General features: G+C 37.7%; 1 protein-coding gene across 2 annotated transcripts in view; it reads left to right on the forward strand.

The window, feature by feature from the left end:
- The window catches only part of VPS13B (vacuolar protein sorting 13 homolog B), a 354,177-nt gene that overhangs the window by 234,573 nt on the left and 98,140 nt on the right, over positions 1-21,464 (forward strand). For both annotated transcript variants that reach the window (XM_083358950.1, XM_083358949.1), the window contains exon 36: positions 10,821-11,228. In XM_083358950.1, coding sequence (XP_083215076.1) covers positions 10,821-11,228 — 408 coding nt within the window. The remainder of the gene's footprint in view (positions 1-10,820; positions 11,229-21,464) is intronic.

Below are 21,464 nucleotides of genomic sequence, written 5' to 3' on the forward strand. Positions count from 1 at the left end.
TTTATTTACAGGTTGTAGTTGCTTAATGGTGGTGATTGGGACAGGAATTTCCATTGTTAAACAATATGAGCATAAAGCACAACATCACGTGATGCATCACTTTCAGCGAGGGCAATCCTGGCAGTTCTCATTGCCATCTTTAATAAAAATCTCCAGGTCCTTAAGCAAGAATCTGATGTGATTGCAACTTCTGACTTCCTGCAGTTTTCCACAAGGAAAATCAGTGGGGAAGCTGGTTGGAAGTTGCAAGTCCTAGGCAGCTCCCAGTGAGGCACTGAGTGCTATGGCAAGTATGTGTGGCCTGGGGAGGGAATGCTGCAGAGGTACATGAGGACATGGAGAAGGATTTATGCAATTGGGGAAGAGTTACGGTGCTCATGTGTCCTTGTGGACCATGAAGCGGTTGCTGTGATGTCACATAAGGGTTGTGGAAGGATTGCTGCAGCACTGCACTAGTGCATGCAGGCTGTGGATAGCGTGCTGTGATGCTGTGGGATGCATATGGGCTGCAAAGGGGGTGCTGCAATGTGAGTGTGACACAAAGGTCCCTTGGGAGAAAAAGTGGCAGGAGTGACTTGCAACATTCCTGGTAGGCTTTCCCACTGACTTTGCTTATGGAAAGCCAACAGAGAAGATTTACTAATGGTGATAATGTGACCGTGAGATGCTGTAACTATCATAAGTGTGAGGCAGTTGCCAAGTGCCCAGATCACAACTATATGACTGCGAGAGTAGTATACTGACTAGAACGTCAAGAACCAGTCATAAGTACCTTTCGTACAACACTGTCATAACTTTGAACAGTTGCTGAATGAGTGGCTGTTAACAGGAACTATCTGTACTCTTTATTTTGCCCAAATTCAGAAACTTTAGGTTGCTCATATATTTTATAACATTCCTTCTTTCAGTTATGATACCTTGTGGTCTATACAGAGAATAGAGAACTGTCAGTATATCAGCTATTTCATTTCTTGATACTTGTGACAAAAGTATGGTATCATATGAAAATCTCTGTAGGTTTATATGTTTTACAAAGGCCAGATTATATGTTTTAAATGGGACATAATTACTTCAACTTTTGAGAATGCTTCTAATCGCTCAAACCAAAGACTTTAAACATGGATAAGCACTAACCATAATAGAGACCATGTACTCCACAGTCAACAATAAGTTGAACTAAGCAAACAGGAATTTTGCGTTGCCTGCTTGAAGTTATATCCCACCAAACTAAATGGTGCCCACACATATTGCGTGTTCTCTCAGGCATTTAACAGTGTCTACGTGAAGAGAAGAGGGACAAATGATAAAAACACCATTGTACCCTGTGATGCAAGACTGTTGCTTGGAGTGGAGCTTACAGCACAATGCTGCTTTCATCATTTTGATGCGGTGGTAGATCCAGTAGATGTGTGACAGTTGTCTCATTGATGGGTCCCCTTACATAATGATTGTGTATCATTTGATTTGCCAGATACAATTCTTCAGTTCTGGCCTAGACATTCTGGCTCTATAGCCAAACTCCTGGATTATTTGAACATGTGACCCTTAATCTATATTCAGCATGTTGTTTATTGAGTAACCCCATCTCTGTGGGAGGAAGGCATTGCTATTTGAGACTGGCAGTTTATTTCAGGTTTAGGTCAGGTGTGAGAGAATGCCTTGTATGGGAAAATGAAGAAAATTTCTGTCATCAGTCAAACTGCAGTACTTCTTCAATACCCCAAGAGTTATTTTTTAGAATATGATTCAGTTAGTTAATTTATTTTAGCAATTTCTGTATATTTTGTGTAATACTGGTGAATCATTTGCAACTAGATATACATTTCAATTAATTTCAAATGGTCATTTAATTTTAGTGAACCATCACTAATACTTTTGTGTTATTTCTTTTTAAGTATACAGCTAGAATAAGGGAGTGTTGAAATTTTCAACACACGTCACAGTTTTTGACATAATATATTACAAAAACTGTCCGTGATTCATAAAATTTAACATCTAATCACAAGTCCAAAAAAATTTCAAGCTGTTCTGTTCCAGAGTTGTTCATTCATGCTTTTTTCTTGGATAGTTCTTCATATATTAAATTAAAGCTTCTTGAAAGTTTACTATCTAAAGTGATTTGCTGTAGATCTTTAGCCAGTTCAAATTGAGAAATATATAAAGAATGAGAAATTAAAAGGTTGCTGAATGAGCTCTGCATGTCTAGGGTTTCCCCCTCTCATTTCTGTTGTTTGCATTTTGTGATGAATAACATACATCCAGCCATCCATAAAAAAGCACTTTGTACGGATTCTGTCCTATTTATTCCAAAGGAAACAATTGTACCCATTAGCAAGGTCAGTGGTTTGGAGAAAACGGGAAAGGAGCAGCTACCAGAAGTCCCAATACAATAATATCTCTAGCAGGTGATAGATTAGTTGGAACAAATTGGAACCATTGCACTTGGACAATCCTGGTTTCTTTCAAGCTGTTTTAAAATGTCGTCATTTTAATATACAATCTCAGCCCTGCAAAACAGTCCACAGCAGGTTAATTTGAATCGTATGATGTGTCATTGCCCTCAGTTGACATGAGCTCCGTTCCATGTGTGAAGCCATAATAAATCCATTCCCAACTGAGACAAATTCCCTGTGAGAAGGTGAACTAATCCAGGCCTCACACTGACATGCTAGCCCTCTGTAATTGAAAGCAGGATCACCTGTTCCCAGCACAGTCAGTCTATGGAGGAAAAAGTAGCATGAGATCAGATAGTTACTCTTTTGAAAAATCATATTTCTCAGAGAGTTCAATTATAGGCTGTCTAATATGATATCATATATAAATGTAGGAATGTGCTCATTTGATCTCAGTTTAACAGTTTAGTTAACCATGGTGTTGCTAAACTTTGAAATGAGTTTTTTTTTATATAATTTAATGAGAGATGATATATGAGAAGGAGAACTGACCAGAGTACATACTTTTCTGATTAACTTAGGATCATTTGCAAAAGCATTTCAGTGCTTGGGTAAGGTTATTTTTTCATTATTATTTTTTTACAAATACCTTTTTCAGATAGTGATATAGTTATAAAGCTGCATTCTTTTGTTAGAGGAAGTGAATTATGCCAAAGAGAAAATATTCATTCAAACAAATATGATTTAGTTGGTTGCAAAAGACAGTTCTAAGGAAAGCTGCAAGTGGGAATGTCTATGGAGAGTCTCAATCATCCAGGTCATGGTTGTTCTACAGTCAGAACTGAAGAAGCTTCTTGGATGAGAAGTGAAACATTTTCAAGGAAAAAAACCCAAGAAACTCCAGTTGCCTTTTGGCAAAGCATCTTTGGGACTTCAAGTGGGAATGTTATTTTATTTCATCAGTCTAAGGCAGGGGTGTCAAACTCCTGGCCCGTGGGCCGGATGCGTCATCCAGAACTGCACCCACCCCATTGCCGGCAATGGCAAAACTGTCCCAATACATTGTGCGACATCACGTGACGTTGCGAGTTTGACATGTCTGGTCTAAGGTATTTATAATACACAATATTGCTTTTGCTTTTCATATTCCTCTCCTATCCGGTCTTATCCATCTGTATTTTTTTTTACTTATATTAGAAAAAATACTGCTGAATTGTGGATTTTAAATAATGGTCAGCTCCATCTTCACTCCACAGAATCAGAACATTTTCATTCACTTCTATTGCATCCTTCCTTCCTTCTGTTGGTTTCATGGACACGACATCTGTATCTGTTTTCCTTACTTTCATTTCAATACTCATTCTTGCTTTTTGCCATTTACTCTTCTTACATTCAGATCATATCTATTTCATATGCCATGGTTTTTGCCAGATAGCCCTTAGATACTGGCCTCAGCTGCTTATCATGGTTTGATCAATTGAAGCTTTTATATATCACTATTTAGTAAAACAGTGAAGGCTAGGTTACTAGGTCTCTGCCTCGTAGCATTTCCTATTAATGGTAAGGACAGTATTCATGAACATTTGGATACTATACACTCAATCAAACTCTAGTTTTACTCCAGGAATATATATGCATTTCACCAGTTAGAAAGTGCATATAACCCATGCAGGATGAAATCAATTTTTAGAAAGCCCAAAACAAATTGGTTCTCTGGAAATAAGCTGTCTTTACTTGCCAACTTCCAGAACACCTTGACATTCTTCCCTTTATAAAAGCACTTCCAGAAGGAGGGAGAAATTTAGCAAGGTCTTCAGCCTTCGCATTTGGACCAAGAAGAAAGGAAGAAAGTAACAAAACTTTTCCTATTGCAAAAATCTAAAAATGTTATTTATGGAATACGCCTATCAGACAGCATCAGTTGAAGAGGTAGAATTTTTCCTGAAAAAAAATCTTATTTGGAAGCGATTACTGTTGCCATCAATTACACTTCTAAGTATACGTATCCCAGATGATAACAAAAAAGTGAGATTTTAAAGTTAACAGTTAAACTAGAACAATACAATTCAACAAGGAAATTGAACACATTAAGATTTTACCAGACTTTCAGACTTTTCTTGATAATATTCAGAAACCATTTGGTGTGTTGATTAGAAGACCCACATAATAAGAATGCTTGAAATATTTTTGATGCAGGCTAAATATCAGCTTACTAGAGGGAAGATATGATAATATTAACAGATATATAACAGGCTATTAGGCTTAAGACTTTGGGGGTATCCATTATCCATTAACCACATGTTTTGCTAATTAAAGAAAATAACAATTAATCTTACTTTCCCAAGTAAATTCAGAGTTCTGTAAGTTATCTGATCCTTTGTGATGAGGGATTTCCATTAGCTAAAAGAAGGAAAGAAATGGTTTTAAACACAATTCTTAAGAATGATGAATTTTGCTGGGAAAAATGAAAAACTGCTATATGTCACCATCAGTAAAAAGATAACTGGAAATACCTTACAAATAGCCTAGGAAAAGATGCAGCTGCTTTAATGGGAGCTGCTTCTTATCCATTCCCATGCATTGCAGTGAACTTTTACAAAGGACCTTCTTGTTGTTAGTTGCAAAGTCATGTCCAACCCATGTGACAACGTTCCTCCAGGCCTTCCTGTCCACTACCTGCACAGCTCTGATGTTGAAAGAAATGTAAACAAATAAATGAAGCAAATTTAGGAGATAATGAAAATACAGTTTTGTAACTTGTGTCATTGGGGACAGGAAATGTTAACATGTCAAAGTGTATTTATGATCAGTTTGTGCATTTGCTTCTAATCAAACTGTCAAACAAAGACTACAGAGGGAGTGAGATCCTCTGAAACAATGGTACTTGTAGGCAAAGAGAAAGCCGAACTATTTATGGAGGAAAACTAGCAATTTCCAAATGATTAACCATGAAGAGAATATTATATTTACTTTTTACTGTATATCTTGCAATAAACCAAGCTTCTCAGTCTCTCACATATTAATATAAAAAAAGTTCTATAGTATAATTAATATAATAAAACTAATAAAATAACAGCCATAAATCCCCAGTCCAAAAGACACTAAGCATCATAAAAATAAAATAAAATAAAATAAAATAAAATGGAATAAAAGATTTTGCAGTGCATGAACATCAATGCTCTCCAAAATAATTTTTTTCTACCATTTTCATGAAAACTACAAAAGGAGAGGGATCTAGCCGGATTCTGGGAGACTCTTCCAGAGGCCTGGCAGCACCAGGCCCTGGATTGTGGCAGGATATAAAGGTGAAACTCGAAAAATTAAAATATCATGCAAAAGTTCATTTATTTCAGTAATGCAACTTAAAAGGGGAAACTAATATATGAGATAGACTCATTACACGCAAAGCAAGATAGTTCAAGCCGTGATTTGTCATAATTGTGATGATTATGGCGTACAGCTCATGAAAACCCCAAATCCACAATCTCAGTAAATTAGAATATTGTGAAAAGGTGCAATATTCTAGGCTCAAAGTGTCCCACTCTAATCAGCTAATTAAGGCATAACACCTGCAAAGGGTTCCTGAGCCTTTAAATGGTCTCTCAGTCTGGTTCAGTAGGAATCACAACCATGGGGAAGACTGCTGACCTGACAGTTGTGCAGAAAACCATCATTGACACCCTCCATAAGGAGGGAAAGCCTCAAAAGGTAATTGCAAAAGAAGTTGGATGTTCCCACATTGCTGTATCAAAGCACATTAATAGAAAATTATGTGGAAGGGAAAAGTGTGGAAGAAAAAGGTGCACAAGCAGCAGGGATGACCGCAGCCTGGAGAGGATTGTCAGGAAAAGGCCATTCAAAAGTGTTGGGGACTTTCACAAGGAGTGGACTGAGGCTGGAGTCAGTGCATCAAGAGCCACCACACACAGACGGATCCTGGACATGGGCTTCAAATGCCGTATTCCTCTTGTCAAACTGTGGCAAGTTCTTAAAGAGATGGGCGTACCAGACCATCTTATTTGTCTCTTGAGAAACCTATATGTGGGCCAAGAAGCAACAGTGAGAACTGGACACAGAACCACTGATTGGTTCAAAATTGGGAAACGAGTCCGGCAAGGCTGTATACTGTCGCCCTGCCTATTTAACTTACAGTCATGCTCGAAATTGTTGGCACCCCAGAATTTTTTCCAGAAAATCAAGTATTTCTCACAGAAAAGTATTGCAGGAACACATGTTTTGCTATACACAGGTTTATTCCCTTTGTGTGTATTGGAACACAACAAAAAAAGGGAGGAAAAAAAGCAAATTGGACATAATGTCAAACAAAACTCCAAAAATGGGCCGGACAAAATTATTGGCACCCTTTCAAAATTGTGGGTAAACAAGATTGTTTCAAGCATGTGATGCTCCTTTAAACTCACCTTGGGCAAGTAACAGGTGTGGGCAATATAAAAATCACACCTGAAAGCAGATAAAAAGGAGAGAAGTTCACTTAGTCTTTGCATTGTGTGTCTGTGTGTGCCACACTAAGCATGGACAACAGAAAGAGGAGAAGAGAACTGTCTGAGGACTTGAGAACCAAAATTGTGGACAAATATCAACAATCTCAAGGTTACAAGTCCATCTCCAGAGATCTAGATTTGCCTTTGTCCACAGTGCGCAACATTATAAAGAAGTTTGCAACCCATGGCACTGTAGCGAATCTCCCTGGTCATGGACAGAAGAGAAAAATTGATGAAAGGTTGCAACGCAGGATAGTCCGGATGGTGGATAAGCAGCCCCAAACAAGTTCCAAAGGAATGCAAGCTGTCCTGCAGGCTCAGGGAGCATCAGTATCAGCGCAAACTATCCGTCGACATTTAAATGAAATGAAACGCTATGGCAGGAGACCCAGGAGGACCCCACTGCTGACACAGAGACATAAAAAAGCAAGATTGCAGTTTGCCAAAATGTACTTGAGTAAGCCAAAATCCTTCTGGGAAAACGTCTTGTGGACAGATGAGACCAAGATAGAGCTTTTTGGTAAAGCACATCATTCTACTGTTTACCGAAAATGAAATGAGGTCTACAAAGAAAAGAACACAGTACCTACAGTGAAATGTGGTAGAGGTTCAATGATGTTTTGGGGTTGTTTTGCTGCCTCTGGCACTGGGTGCTTTGAATGTGTGCAAGGCATCATGAAATCTGAGGATTACCAAAGGATTTTGGGTCGCACTGTAAAGCCCAGTGTCAGAAAGCTGGGTTTGCGTCCGAGATCTTGGGTCTTCCAGCAGGACAATGACCCCAAACATACATCAAAAAGCACCCAGAAATGGATGGCAAGAAAGCGCTGGAGAGTTCTGAAGTGGCCAGCAATGAGTCCAGATCTGAATCCCATTGAACACCTGTGGAGAGATCTTAAAATTGCTGTTGGGAAAAGGCGCCCTTCCAATAAGAGAGACCTGGAGCAGTTTGCAAAGGAAGAGTGGTCCAAAATTCCGGGTGAGAGGTGTAAGAAGCTTATTGGTGGTTATACGAAGCGACTGATTTCAGTTATTTTTTCCAAAGGGTGTGCAACCAAATATTAAGTTAAGGGTGCCAATAATTTTGTCCGGCCCATTTTTGGAGTTTTGTTTAACATTATGTCCAATTTGCTTTTTTTCCTCCCTTTTTTGTTGTGTTCCAATACACACAAAGGGAATAAACCTGTGTATAGCAAAACATGTGTTCCTGCAATACTTTTCTGTGAGAAATACTTGATTTTCTGGAAAAATTTCTGGGGTGCCAACAATTTTGAGCATGACTGTATATGCAGAGCACATCATGAGAAAGGCAGGGCTAGATGAATCAAAAGTTGGAATTAAGATTGCCGGAAGAAATATCAACAACCTAAGATATGCAGATGATACCACTCTAATGGTAGAAAGTGAAGAGGAACTAAAGAGCCTCTTGTTGCGGGTGAAGAAGGAGAGTGCAAAACTTGGGTTGAAACTTAACATTAAAAAAACCAAGATCATGGCATCCGGCCTTCTCAATTCCTGGCAAATAGATGGGGAAGAAATGGAGGTAGTGACAGATTTTATTTTCCTGGGCTCCAAGATCACTGCAGATGGGGACTGTAGCCAAGAACTTAAAAGACGCTTGCTCCTCGGGAGGAAAGCCATGGCAAATCTAGACAGCACACTAAAAAGCAGAGAAATCGCCCTGTCAACAAAAGTGTGTATAGTCAAGGCTATGGTCTTCCCAGTTGCAATGTATGGCTGTGAAAGTTGGACCATAAAAAAGGCTGAGCGCCAAAGAATTGAAGCCTTTGAACTATGGTGCTGGAGAAGACTCCTGTGAGTCCCTTGGACTGCAAGGCGATCAAACTGGTCAGTCCTAGAGATCAACCCTGACTGATCCTAAAGCTAAAACTCAAATACTTTGGCCACCTAATGAGAAGGAAGGACTCACTGGAGAAGAGCCTAATGCTGGGAAAGACTGAGGGCAAGAGAAGGGGATGACAGAGAATGAGGTAGCTGGATGGAGTCACTGAAGCAGTAGGCGTGAGCTTAGATGGACTCCAGAAGATGGTAGAGGACAGGAAGGCCTGGAGGAACATTGTCCATAGGGTTGCGATGGGTCGGACACGACTTCGCAGCTAACAACAACAACATAGTTTTCAGAGGTCCGATATTGTTCTATGTACACTCCTTGTTTTATTGATTGCATGTAATATTCTAATTTTCTGAGATTGTGGATTTGGGGTTTTCATGAGCTGTACGCCATAATCATCATAATTATGACAAATCATGGCTTGAACTATCTTGCTTTGCATGTAATGAGTCTATCTCATATATTAGTTTCTCCTTTTAAGTTGCATTACTGAAATAAATGAACTTTTGCACGATATTCTAATTTTTCGAGTTTCACCTGTAAATACAGTAAACAAACAAACAGACATTTGACACTTTCATTAGAGGCAAATGACTTGTAACTTTGCTCCCTTCACCTTTTAGAAATGTAGGTCAAATAAGAGTTTTTCCTCAGTCTGATGCGTTGTTGGAGTTCTTGGTGCTTTTTGGGTTGCAGATGTTTCATTAGCCTATTAGAGAATGTTACTGGTACACACATTTTGGAGATGTGATGTTCAGTGATTAAATGGGATTGTATATCTGTTTGTTTTTGGTGCTTTGCGCATGCTTGAATATGGTAAACTGTAGACAGATGTTTTATAATAGATTGATGTCTTATTTGATTATTAGTCTGATCATTCTGTCTTACTTGTGAATTGATTGCTTCCTGTGTAATCAGGGAAATTACTATAAGTTTGGTTTGTTGGGAAGGTATTTTTTTGTCTGTGTGCTTGTTGAATTGTGGTTCAGTTTGTGTTATTTGGTTCATAATGAGATGGCTACAGTTTATGTATCGGTTGATTGATTGCTGTGTGATGGGGAGAATGTTGTGTGCTTTGCTGATGACTGAATTTGTAATGCTGAATTTTTCATTACATATTTTGACATCTTCATAAACAGTATTTAAGTTAATATGTGTATTAATCCCTGTTTGGTCAGAGTACAATGCTTCTAACAATTTGCTTGCATTTTTCAATTCTAAAGTTTGTCATTGTTTTCCAATTCTGCTGAAGATTATCTATTTGGAAGAAGATTAGTAAAGTTGTTTTGTGTCTTCTGACAGCTTGTTTATGGATATGTTCTGCTAGTCTTCAGCCTGTTTGTCCTACAGAGTCGTATTCATAATCTTTTTAATTGTTTATTGCATTTTAGTTTGTAAATTACTTTTGTATTATCTTCCTTTGGTAGTGGCTTTTGGTGTTTCCTTTGCTGGTTTGTATTTCATGTTTATTTCAAATGATTGGCACTGCCTGTTAGTGGATTCTTAGATGCCTTTGATGTAATAATGCAGGGGTCTCCAAACCTGGAAACTCTAAGACTTGTGGACTTCAACTCCCAGAATTCTCCAGCCAGCATAGTGGCTCAGGAATTCTGGGAGTTGAAGTCCAGAAGTTGCCTGTAATAATGGATTAATTTTTGTTTAAGGCTTCTGTGTTAATAATATTGGTGGGCTTGATGTGCACTTTTTGATGAAATTATGTAAATATTGCTTGCATTGAAGGTAATTTATTTCTGCTTTCTGTAATTCCATGTGGTGCAGTATGGCTCATGGGGGCTTCATGAAGCTGAATATGGGTCTTCTTCCGCTCTTCTTTGTATGTGTTGTTGAGTTGTTCTTTTTAATAATTAATAATGAAATATGCATAGTACAAAATGTATTTATTTTTAAATGTCTAATTACACTGCTCAGTACAGACCTCAGTTATAAATTACTTAACAAATTAACAGTCATTTTACCACCATGGCTGTTTGAGATTAGATTATTTTTACAAGCAAAAAGCTGTATTAAAATTTTCTTTCTCTCTCTCTTTCTCTCTCTTTCTCTTTCCCACAGCCAACATAAATGTGGATATATCAAAGCCTCTGAAAGCCAATATCAGTTTTGTCAAGCTAGATCAAATAAAACAATTTCTGAAAAAGCTAAGGCAAAAGAGTGGTTATGAGGCCCAGGAGGGAAATGTTTCAGCAACTGATAGTGTTCCAAAGAAGGATGACACACATACATCCCAGTGTTGCAAAAATAAAATTTCCAACTCTGAAGATCATAGTTATGGTGGGGAAAAAGCTGCAGCACAAGAAAACCTATGGATGAGCATTTCCTGTTGTCAGCAATTTTCTATCCATACCACTCAGATTATGGTTTCTGTGGAAACTTGCCCAAATCCCTTTAAACCTTGCCTGTTGCTATCTTTATCAAACCTCAGTGGAAATTTGAATGCCAAAGTCAACTGTAAGACTAAAGGTAAGAATGTTGAAGTTATTTTTGTTTATGATAATGGAATCAGGATGACAGTACAGATAATCCTCAGCTTATAACCACAAATGGGATTGGAACTTCCATCACTTTGTAAAGTGGTCATTAAGTGAGTTGTGCCTGATTTTACAATTTTTCTTCCCATAATCATTAAACAAATCATTACAGTCATTAGAAAAATATGGCTTTCCTTATTGACTTTGCTTGTTGGAAGCCTGCTGGGCAGGTTGCAAATGTTGATGACATGACCCTTGGATGCCTCAACTGTTATAAATACATGTCAGTTGCCAAGCATCCAAATGTTGATCACATGACAACAAGGATGCTGCAACAGTTGTGTAAGGATAGGTCCACTTGTTTCATTACCACTGTAATTTCAAATGGTCGTTAAATGAATGATCATAAGTTGAAGATTATCCTTACTAATATATAATTAACCTTAAATATATTGTTATAACCTAAAGAATGCATAAATAGCTTTACTATGGAAACATTTCATTCAGGTTTTCACTCAAAATATGAAAGTAACCAAAATGAGCTTTTTTTAACCTTGGTGTTCTCCAGATGTATAACAATAGAAGTCCCTACATTTGGAAGGCACCAAGCTTGGGAAATGCCCCAAAGTTTTAGCAATAAACATATTGACCAAGGAGTACTGGAAATTGAAAGTTATATATCTAGATAGACTCCTGATTGGGAAAAATATTACTGAAACTGAGGAGAAGCAGAAAGAACCATATTATTTATTTTGAACATATAATATTTTTCTGGATGTGTTTTGATATGTATCTATCAAATAAAATAGTCACTGATTTTTGAAAGCTCATGTGACTCTACTCTAGGCTACCTTACTTTTCAAGCAAATAAGAGTATGCTGGACCCTCTTTTTCTTTAGATAAGTCTGTAATGAGCCAATCTGCAAATATCTTTGGATTTTCAGAAACAAATATACTTTTTTCCCCAAAGCATGTGAGGAATAATACTTTTCTCTTGGTTTTCACTGTGGCTGCTGTTATGTTTTATTGCTCACTTGGAAATCTCATCAGTTTTGAGTCCTATTTCTTCTGGACATAATGAGTTCTGCTTTTGGAGGCACTATATAACAGTGTTATGTTTTCTGTTGGTTTGGGTGCAAAAGTTAGTATTTAAAAACCATATGCCCCACAAAATTTAATTTGCCTGTATAATAGTGAATACATTAAAAAAACAGCTTGTGGATGGGTCCAGAGCTTTAGAGCAAGGAATCATCAATACACACATGACACTGATATCTATAGCACTTTGTTTTTTAAAACTAAAGAATCAGTAAGGTATTTTGAATATTGCTCCAGCTTAAAACGGGCTAATCCAGAAAATTAGAATACCTCATTTAGACAACAGGATTCAGTCAGTTTCTAGAAGGTTTTGCTTTTCATTGTGATAGATCAAGAGTGCTCTTTGATCTTACACTGATTTTTGATCATATCTTCGGGGACCAATTGTAAGAAGTAGACTGTCCAACTATTCTTTGTGCATATGGTATGACTGTGACTGAATCTGTTTATTGTTATATTAATTACCCAAGCCTTGGTTTCATTATATCTATTTTGTTACAATGTTGCCAACATATTATATATACTTCTAAAAATGGAACAGAAAGCAAAAAAGCAATCTGTTTTGTCACAATCATATTATTTTTTCTGTTCAAAGTTCTGCTCTGGACTGGTTGCCAGTTGTTTTTTCTAGCCAGGTTAATGGTTTGGCTTAATGTGAAAACTTGAAATGGTTTGGATCCATGTATTATATTGAATTATTGGCTCATTACCCATCTTCCCAATTAAAATCTGCAGAAAATACCCTTACACCCTTAGCTGCATTAGTCAAGCATAGAAGAAACATGTTCTTGAGCATCACACTCAAGATTGTGAGATGATTTCCAAGCTTAACTTGGCTCTTATTTTCTTGACTTTTAAGATATATCTCATTATTGTGGATTTTAAAATGCTAGTAATTGTTTTAAAGTGGCTTTAATGTTTTAAAACTTCATTGCTAATTATTTAGGTTTTTTATTGTTGTTCACCATATTGGTAATATTTGTGGAAAGCCACTATCTAAGTAAAATAAATAAATGAAAGAAGAAAAAAGAAGAAATGGGCAAGAGAGTAAAAGAAACCCATATCTCAGTATACTCTATGTCAGACATGTCAAACACAAGGCCCGGGGGCCGGATCCGGCCCGCGAAGTGGTTTCATGTGGCCTGTGAAGCCATCCTGGAAACAGTGAGGGAACGGCCCCCACTGCCTTGGCCCTGGCCCAGTGACCCTCCTTCTGCCAGAGACCCTCAGATCTGTCCCATTCCTGCCCAGGCCCCCATAGGCACCCTTGATGCGAATGATGTAGAGCTGGCCATGCCCACCTAGTAGGCCATACACACTCTAGCCACGCCCATCCAGTAGGCCACACCCACCCTGGCCATACCCACCCGGCCCCTTGAGGGCAACCGCAATGCTGATGCGGCCCTCAATGAAATTGAGTTTGACACCCCTGCATGTGATATTGAGCCTTCAAATTGAAAGCTTCCACTTTCATTGGTGGGGCAAAAAAACTACTGTTCCCCTTGATGTGTCGATATTTGGAAACTATTATGTTGCATTATTTTAAACAAACTAAGCAGTTCAAACTATGTAAATGTGGTTGCAGATGCAGATTTGTTTGAATGAACCATCATTAGAATAAACATGTTTTCCAAGTTTAATGAATGATTAGAAACTGGTTTATTCAGACCATAAAGTAAGAGCCTTACTGTTTCCTCTCCACCTACCCAAGCAGACCAGAAAGGAAACATGCCAGATGAGCTAATAGTACTGTATTATTGTAAGGCTACATTACAGAATCTTGCAGGTCTGTTAGTACAGCTCTCCTACCATCTCCTTTACAGCCTTAGACATTAGTGAAGATCCTTTCTCTGCCTATTGTGCAGCTGTAGGCTATACCCTCTCTTATCTGATCATTCCTTAGGCAGCATCCTTTCTCCCTACTTCCCCCATCCCAAGGTCTGTCACACTTAACCATTACATTTCTCTCACAAGTAGAAGAGAGAAAACCTGGAAGAAGTAGGAGAAACATATTCCTATAATTCATTCTCACAATAATATGTAGGGCTTAGCATTATGTTTTGATTTATGTCTTATATGTTTATTTAATGGATAACAGATAAGAGCCAATAAATTCATAATGATTTGGGATTGGGTTATCTGAAAAGCCAATTGCAACCTTATAAGTTCAACTACACTTCTGCATCAGCATAGAGTTGTACAGCAGGTATTTGGTCTATTCTGTAGTAACCCAACAGTTTTAAAATTCCTCATTCCAAAAAATTTAAATTGCTTGATCTTTGCCCAATGCTTTAAAAAATATTGAAAATACATTATTTTCACTTGCAATTAGTTTAGTATACTATTATTTAAGTAATTTTTTTCTGCAAATATATATATTTGTATTAAATGTGATTTTAAAATTTCTCTCTCTGTGTGTGTGTATACACACACACACACACACACACACAAAACATTTTTGAGAATATTTTTGATCAGGTATATACAATAATTTATTTAAATGAAATGTATGAATGTGAAAACTATTTGCTAAAAAGAAAAGAGTTCCTAAGAAAAATGCAAAAGGCAAAGGCAAACTAATTTCACATTTTGCTTCCTTACTTTTTTTCATTTGGAAACGTGCAGGCGCACAGAGGCAGATAGACCAAAGTTTGGGAAGCGAGGGCAATAGTAAAAGGAATACTTTAATAAAGTAGCTCATATGCATCAAAAGTTTTAGAAAGAAAATTTTCATAGGGAAATTTATTTTTAATTTTTTTTTACAAATAATTTTTTTAAACATCCTGGTAAATCAGTACTACAGTTTTATTTCATTTCATTCCATTCCATTTCATTTAATAGATCATTACTTATTCTAAAGGAGACTATTTTATCTCTAAGCCCAAACTAAGTATAGTTTGGTTAAAGATAAATTGCAGTAACTTCATTTCAAATGAAAATATAAGCTCAAATTTATGTAAGAGCCAATCTCTTTTTATATTTAACAATTTTATGGCAGCATTTTTTGAGCTGAATAAAGCTGATTTTGGCATATGAAAGTAATATGTAAATACTTCACAGTGTTTCAGCTTTTTACAAGCATATAACCATGGTGACCATCTGCACCAGCTGCATTTTACGAATTATTTGCTGAAGCAAATGGCATACAATGACCAAAAAAAAAAAATCATCCTCTCAGATGTACTGCTAAAACAGACAAAATAGCTTTGCTTGTCTTTTATACAAAATGGCCATCTGTTATACAGATGTTATAATAACCAATGACTTCAGATTCAATAATTGTAGAAAATTTTCATTAAAACCTCAACAATTTGCACTTGTTTACTTGAATCTGCATAATTCTCCCATGAGACAACACAACACACTTGGGGCTTTTTTAAGTTCTCACTAGCAGTGGCTTTGATCCTTTTTGATGTGCTGACTTTAATAAACATAGTCAAAAGGCGCTGTTAAGAAACATCATGGAAAAAAACTACAAAGGAGCAATTATAGCAGCAGAAACTACTCTAATCCCTTACTTACGCAAGCTATTTTTAGTGAATGGCTTTTTTTTTCCTTACAAATTTTATGTGACAGTATTTTATAAACAGTGTAAACGGCCTCTTTTCCAGATGAGCCTTTGTGTAAGAGATGGAAGCTGGTTTGTAATGTAAGAGGAATCCTCTTGTGCTGAGAACCATTTTTAAAAAGCTTTGGTTGGGAATGTGTGAAAAGCATGGAAGCAAAACAAAAGCTTATGGTGGTGCCTAACGTTTTTAAAGCAGGTTTAATTAACTGATAACCTTACAATAAATTATGTTTTCCAGATAGTATTCATCAGGAATTTTTATAGTTAGGGTTTTTTTAAAAAAAAATATTTTGGGAAATATGAAAAATGCATATTTTGAGCTTGTTACCTGTATGTGCCTCTTTTCTACTGAGCAACTTTTGCCCTGTTTGATACAAGCTTTATGAGATCTTGTTGGCTTTTATGCATAGAAATTCATGCAGAATATCACTGAAAGCAAACAAGCTTCACATGGACTGGCAAACATATGTTCTGTTTGTGAAAACACACACAACAGTGATGCAATGTGGCAAGCTAATTATATATTAATATAATATATAATATAATATATTATATATTGTATCTTAATGTAATACTGAATATATCCTTACTACATGCTCTTTGGCACATGAATTGAAACCAAAGTTGACATTAAATACTGAAAAATTTTAAAAATTCAATTCTACCTAGAATTATTGCTTTAAGAGTAACCAAAATTTTCAGAGCAATGCATTTGTTAGCTTGTGTGGATTATGGGTAAGTGACTGTTCTCAGGGATGTCCAGGACCCCAAATTGAAAATAATGTTACCTTGATAAACCTTGGTACCCTCATAACTTCCTAGGCTGCCTCATGCTAAACCAGCTGAAGTCTCCTAATGACATTCAAGGGCATCTCTGTATTAGAGTGATTCCAATAGTGTAAATGCAAGGTGAGAGAGCCCAAATACCTATGAACAAAAGACTTCTGTTTTGGAAATGCCTGAACTGACACACAAGACATAATTCTGCAAAGGCTGTCCACAGTTTCGACTTTCTGTTCAAGCAGGAAATGCAAGTTCAGAAGGACACTCAAATTGTGGGCCAGCTTTATCCAGAACTAAAGATGAAATATCTCTGGAATTAGTCAGCTATTCCATTTTGTTAGGATTTGGCTGCTCCATCTTGCTAGGATTTGGCTTAAGCCTCTTCTTCTGCATCCAACCTTAATAGCCTCCAGGTGTTAGGTCAGGACCTATACTACATGTCCTTCTCAGCCTGTGGCAAAGACATGCAGTTGAGTATCATCCACAGATTGATGATACCTCAACCTAGGTGATGGATTACCTTTCCCCAAGGGTTCATGTAGATCCTAAACAGAGAGAAGGATTAGCCCCATGATGCTCCACAACAGAGGACATGACCCCTCTCCTAACCAGATTGGATGAATCACTCAGGAAAGAGGAGAATCATTGAAAAACATTACTCAAACTACCAGCCTTTCCAACCAATCCAAGAACGATTCCATGGTCAGTAGTACTAGAGCAGGAGACTTGTACTTCTCTTATTTTGATCTTGCCAGAGTTTATCAGCAAAAGCAACAGCAACAATTTCTGCACTATACTCAACTGACAGCACAGATAACACTGTGCTGAGGACACTTCCTCAGGATACTCAGGCTCAAATTAATCCCAGATCATCTCACAAGAATTTAGCCAAGTAGCATTCAACTTTGAGAAAATGTGAGAAACTCTATCCTTCAGATGCTGAGTGAATTCTTTGCAATGATCCAGCAGCCCTTTTTCAAGCCCTGATTTCCCCAACAGGGAATATATAACTCTAAATAATGCTGCTGTGTGGCTATCTGCATATGCAATAAAAGTAGGATAATCACACTTCACTGCTCTTACCAGCACAGTATAATTACATTTGTTCTTCTTCATTGCATGCCAGTATTGCCTTAGGCATCTCTTCTGTAGCTTCATCTCCTAGAGCTCCTCAGTAAACCAAGGAGTTCTGTTGGCTCAGCACTCAGGGATTGGGTGTTTAGGAGCAACCCTGTCAAGCACCACTGCTAACCTCTCATTCCAGTGGTGAATAAAGCACACAAGAGAACTGCCTGCCTTGGAAACTCCCCAGGCATTCTTGGAAACATGTAGGTTCTATTTCTCCTCTTTCAGGCCAAACACTCTCAGACACTGCAGCTAAGATACAGAGGTCTTGTTCTAAAGTTTAAATAATATGCAGACAGTGGCAGGCAGGGTGTGTGTACAAGTGCCAATATGCTCTAGCAAAGGTGTAAGCTTGTCTGCATGATTTCCAAAGCAGTATGTGAAGCCATTATAAGGTCACAGTCCAAGAGCCAGGAGATCAGTGTTGGCTTGTCAGCCATACCAGTTCCAGGAAACAGATTTCTTAGACAGCAGGTTTAGGATGCAGAGTACTGGCAAGCTGAAAAGTCATTCCCAATAGAGAACTGCTGGGCAATGGTGGCTCTTACAGGGGGTCTGCACCATATGAGGAGCCATGTAGATTTCTGTTCTGCTATGGTCGCAGCTCTGGGTGGAAGTCCTGGATCCAGCCCCTTGCCAAGTGTTGTCTCCTGTTAAGTCAACCTCAGCTGCCTCTTGAGGCTGGCATTATCCAGGGCACTTTGAGCAGCTTCCTTCATCTCAGTCTTTTTTGAATCTGAGCTGGCCATCACAGATTGGCAGCTAGATCAGTCAGATAGATCCTTCTCCCAGATGTTTGTGTCACCAGTTAACATCATAGAAATTAGAAATGATCTTAGTATGATACCTCCTTGGTCCTCAGATTACTGCTCATCCATTTCTAGAGAAAACAACAACAGATCTAACATGTATCTTATGCAGGTCAAACCCATGATCACGCAGGACAATCTCATGGTGATAAGAATCAGAAAGATGGCATTGAGGGAAATAGGCAAAAAGTGTTATATAAGCAAAGAGGGCTGAAACATTCCTTAAGTCCCAGGAAATAAAATAGTACTTGGAAAAGACTCGGCCCTCTCCTTGATTCCCTACCTGATGAGCAAGCATCCTCCTCATCCTCCTCCTTCCCTCCTCCTCCTTCTTCTTGTAAACAAATTGTGGTAAATTCAAGTTGCCTAAGCAGTGATAAAAGTATGTAACATGGAGATCAACTACTTGTCCTTCAAGACCAAACTCTTATGTGAACTTTATATACTGTAGAACAATGTTCTGTTCACTTGCAGAAACTCCCAGATGACAATTACCAAACCTGCTCCCCCTACTTTGGTTTCATGCTGATGAAACACTTGAAAGCCAGCTGGGTTTTGAGAGAGGAACTTCCCCCTTCTCATTCAACTAGGTATTGATATAGGTCTGCCCTATAATCCATGATCAAATCATGGATAAAGAAATATTTATTATATGCAAAACTATATTCAATAGCATGAGCTAGTATTCAGGGTATTCAGGCCACATGATTCCTGAGATGAACTTTGTGGAAGTATTAAAGGATTGGCTTGAGCTCTCAAATCCCACTTCTGAGAGAGCAGACCACATCTAGCTTTCCATTTTCCACTATATTTCCCTGCTGATGCTCCCTCCTCCACTCTCCCACCAGATGACTTAAGAGACAATAACTCACCTATCCACCTCTCTCGTCCCAGCTTCCTTTCCACCACACTTTTTGCCCTTCCACCATAGCTGCTCTTTCATTCCACCACTTCCACTATAACTACTCATATCTCACCCATCATCTTGCACTCTCTTCAACTCCTGCTTCACTTCTTTCCTCAAGTTATATATTTATCTAATTAGGATTAAGCTGACCAGGTTTCTCCACAGGATTAGGCTCCTCAGGATTCTTACTCCTGAGGAGTACTACAACTTCCACTAGAGCAGGGGTAGGCAACCTCGGCTCTTTTATGACTCATGGACTTTAACTCCCAGAATTCCTGAGTCAGCATAGTTGAAGTCCATGAGTCATAAAAGAGCCGAGGTTGCCTACCCCTGCACTAGAGGATGGCCCATATCAGTAGTTGTCTTCTCCCAGTCCTCTTCCACCCTTTCTTTCACCTAAAGGATGATCTACATGAATCTACATGAATCCAGTCTCCAGTGTCAGAACCAATCCACACTATCCACCACTAATTTACTATATTAGAACTGCTTATATTTTATGTTTTCCACCTCTAACTATGGTTGCTGGACTATTGACTATTCTTATGCAATTTGTCTATCCTCATAGACTTGTCCAGCTACCCAGGTCACTGATGCTTTCTTTCCTGGGTCCAAATCCTAGGAGTCTGAGGTTCTTTCATTTCACGTAATCTGCAGCCTCTGGTTGGTTTCCAATCACTGGTTATCTCCTGATACATCACTCCAGGTTTGCTTCCAACTACATCCTTTCACATTCACAGCTCTTACAGTTCTCCAGCTCTCTTGAACTCTTTGATTCCCACCTCCCATTTGTCCTTACTCTTCCTTCTTCCTCTCCTTTCAATCCAGTGCATCCCTCTCCATCACTCCTAATCCTTATTCCTAATCCTCACTTATATCTAAAGACTCCAACCAAAAAAAGAAAACAGCTGCTTGCTTATCCTTCCATCCCCCCTTTAATATAAGGTGACTATTATGAGATTCCAATTTACAATATAGAGATTTTTTTTTCTTATGCAGTATATTCTATTCTCTCTTATATATGAATATGTCTTTACAAGTACAAAAAATATCAACTACTATGAAATGTATAATCCAGCTCAATCAGATTTGATTAAAAGCAATGGGAGAAAACATTCTACGTAGCTTACTGGTATGGGCATGTACAAAATAAAAAAAGGATTTTGTTTTGCATTAAGCACAAAATGGCCAACAGAACAACACTCCAAATGCTTCAAGTCTTCTATGATCTGTACAGACAAAACTGAAAACATTTTGAGTACTCTGCTGTAGAAAACAATGGGAATTTAGAACAAACTGCTGTTTTTTCACTCTTGAGACACAAAAATAAGTGGGATGGTGATCCATGCTTACTACTATCTAAAGTCAAACTAGGAGGTAATATTTTTAAATTCCTGTAGCAAATATTGAAAGCAATAATTTAAATGTTTTGTCCAGTCTCAGTAGACAAACAATCTAAGAGGCCTAGCGTACAATATACTGTGCGGTTTACTTCAACATAGCCAATGAATTATTTCTGTAGCATAAAAATGTACTTTTCACCTCTTAACTTGAGGCTTTTCTTTCTTCTAGTGCCCAAGCCTAATGCACATTTCTATATTTACCAATCTTCCAGCAGGGCTTAACAAACAATACATGCAACATGATCTTTACTTTTAGTATGCAAATACTTTTAGTATTTAAAAGCTTAATATAAATATATACAAGCACATACATTGAAACTCAGTAAATAAACAGGGAATATAGTCCTCACATTTTATAATTTACAACTTAAGATGTAAACATTAAGATTTTGTGTGTAACGCACACAAAGTTTACAAAATAAATACAATATTGCACACAGAAATCATAGTCAATACTAATGTCCTAATTTTTTTTTAAAAAAAGCTGTAGTGGTATATGCTAGGCATATAAGGAGATATAATCTGACTTGTTTTT

Source organism: Vipera ursinii, assembly GCF_947247035.1.
Source record: "Vipera ursinii genome assembly, chromosome: 3".
In the NCBI taxonomy this organism is placed as follows: domain Eukaryota; kingdom Metazoa; phylum Chordata; class Lepidosauria; order Squamata; family Viperidae; genus Vipera; species Vipera ursinii.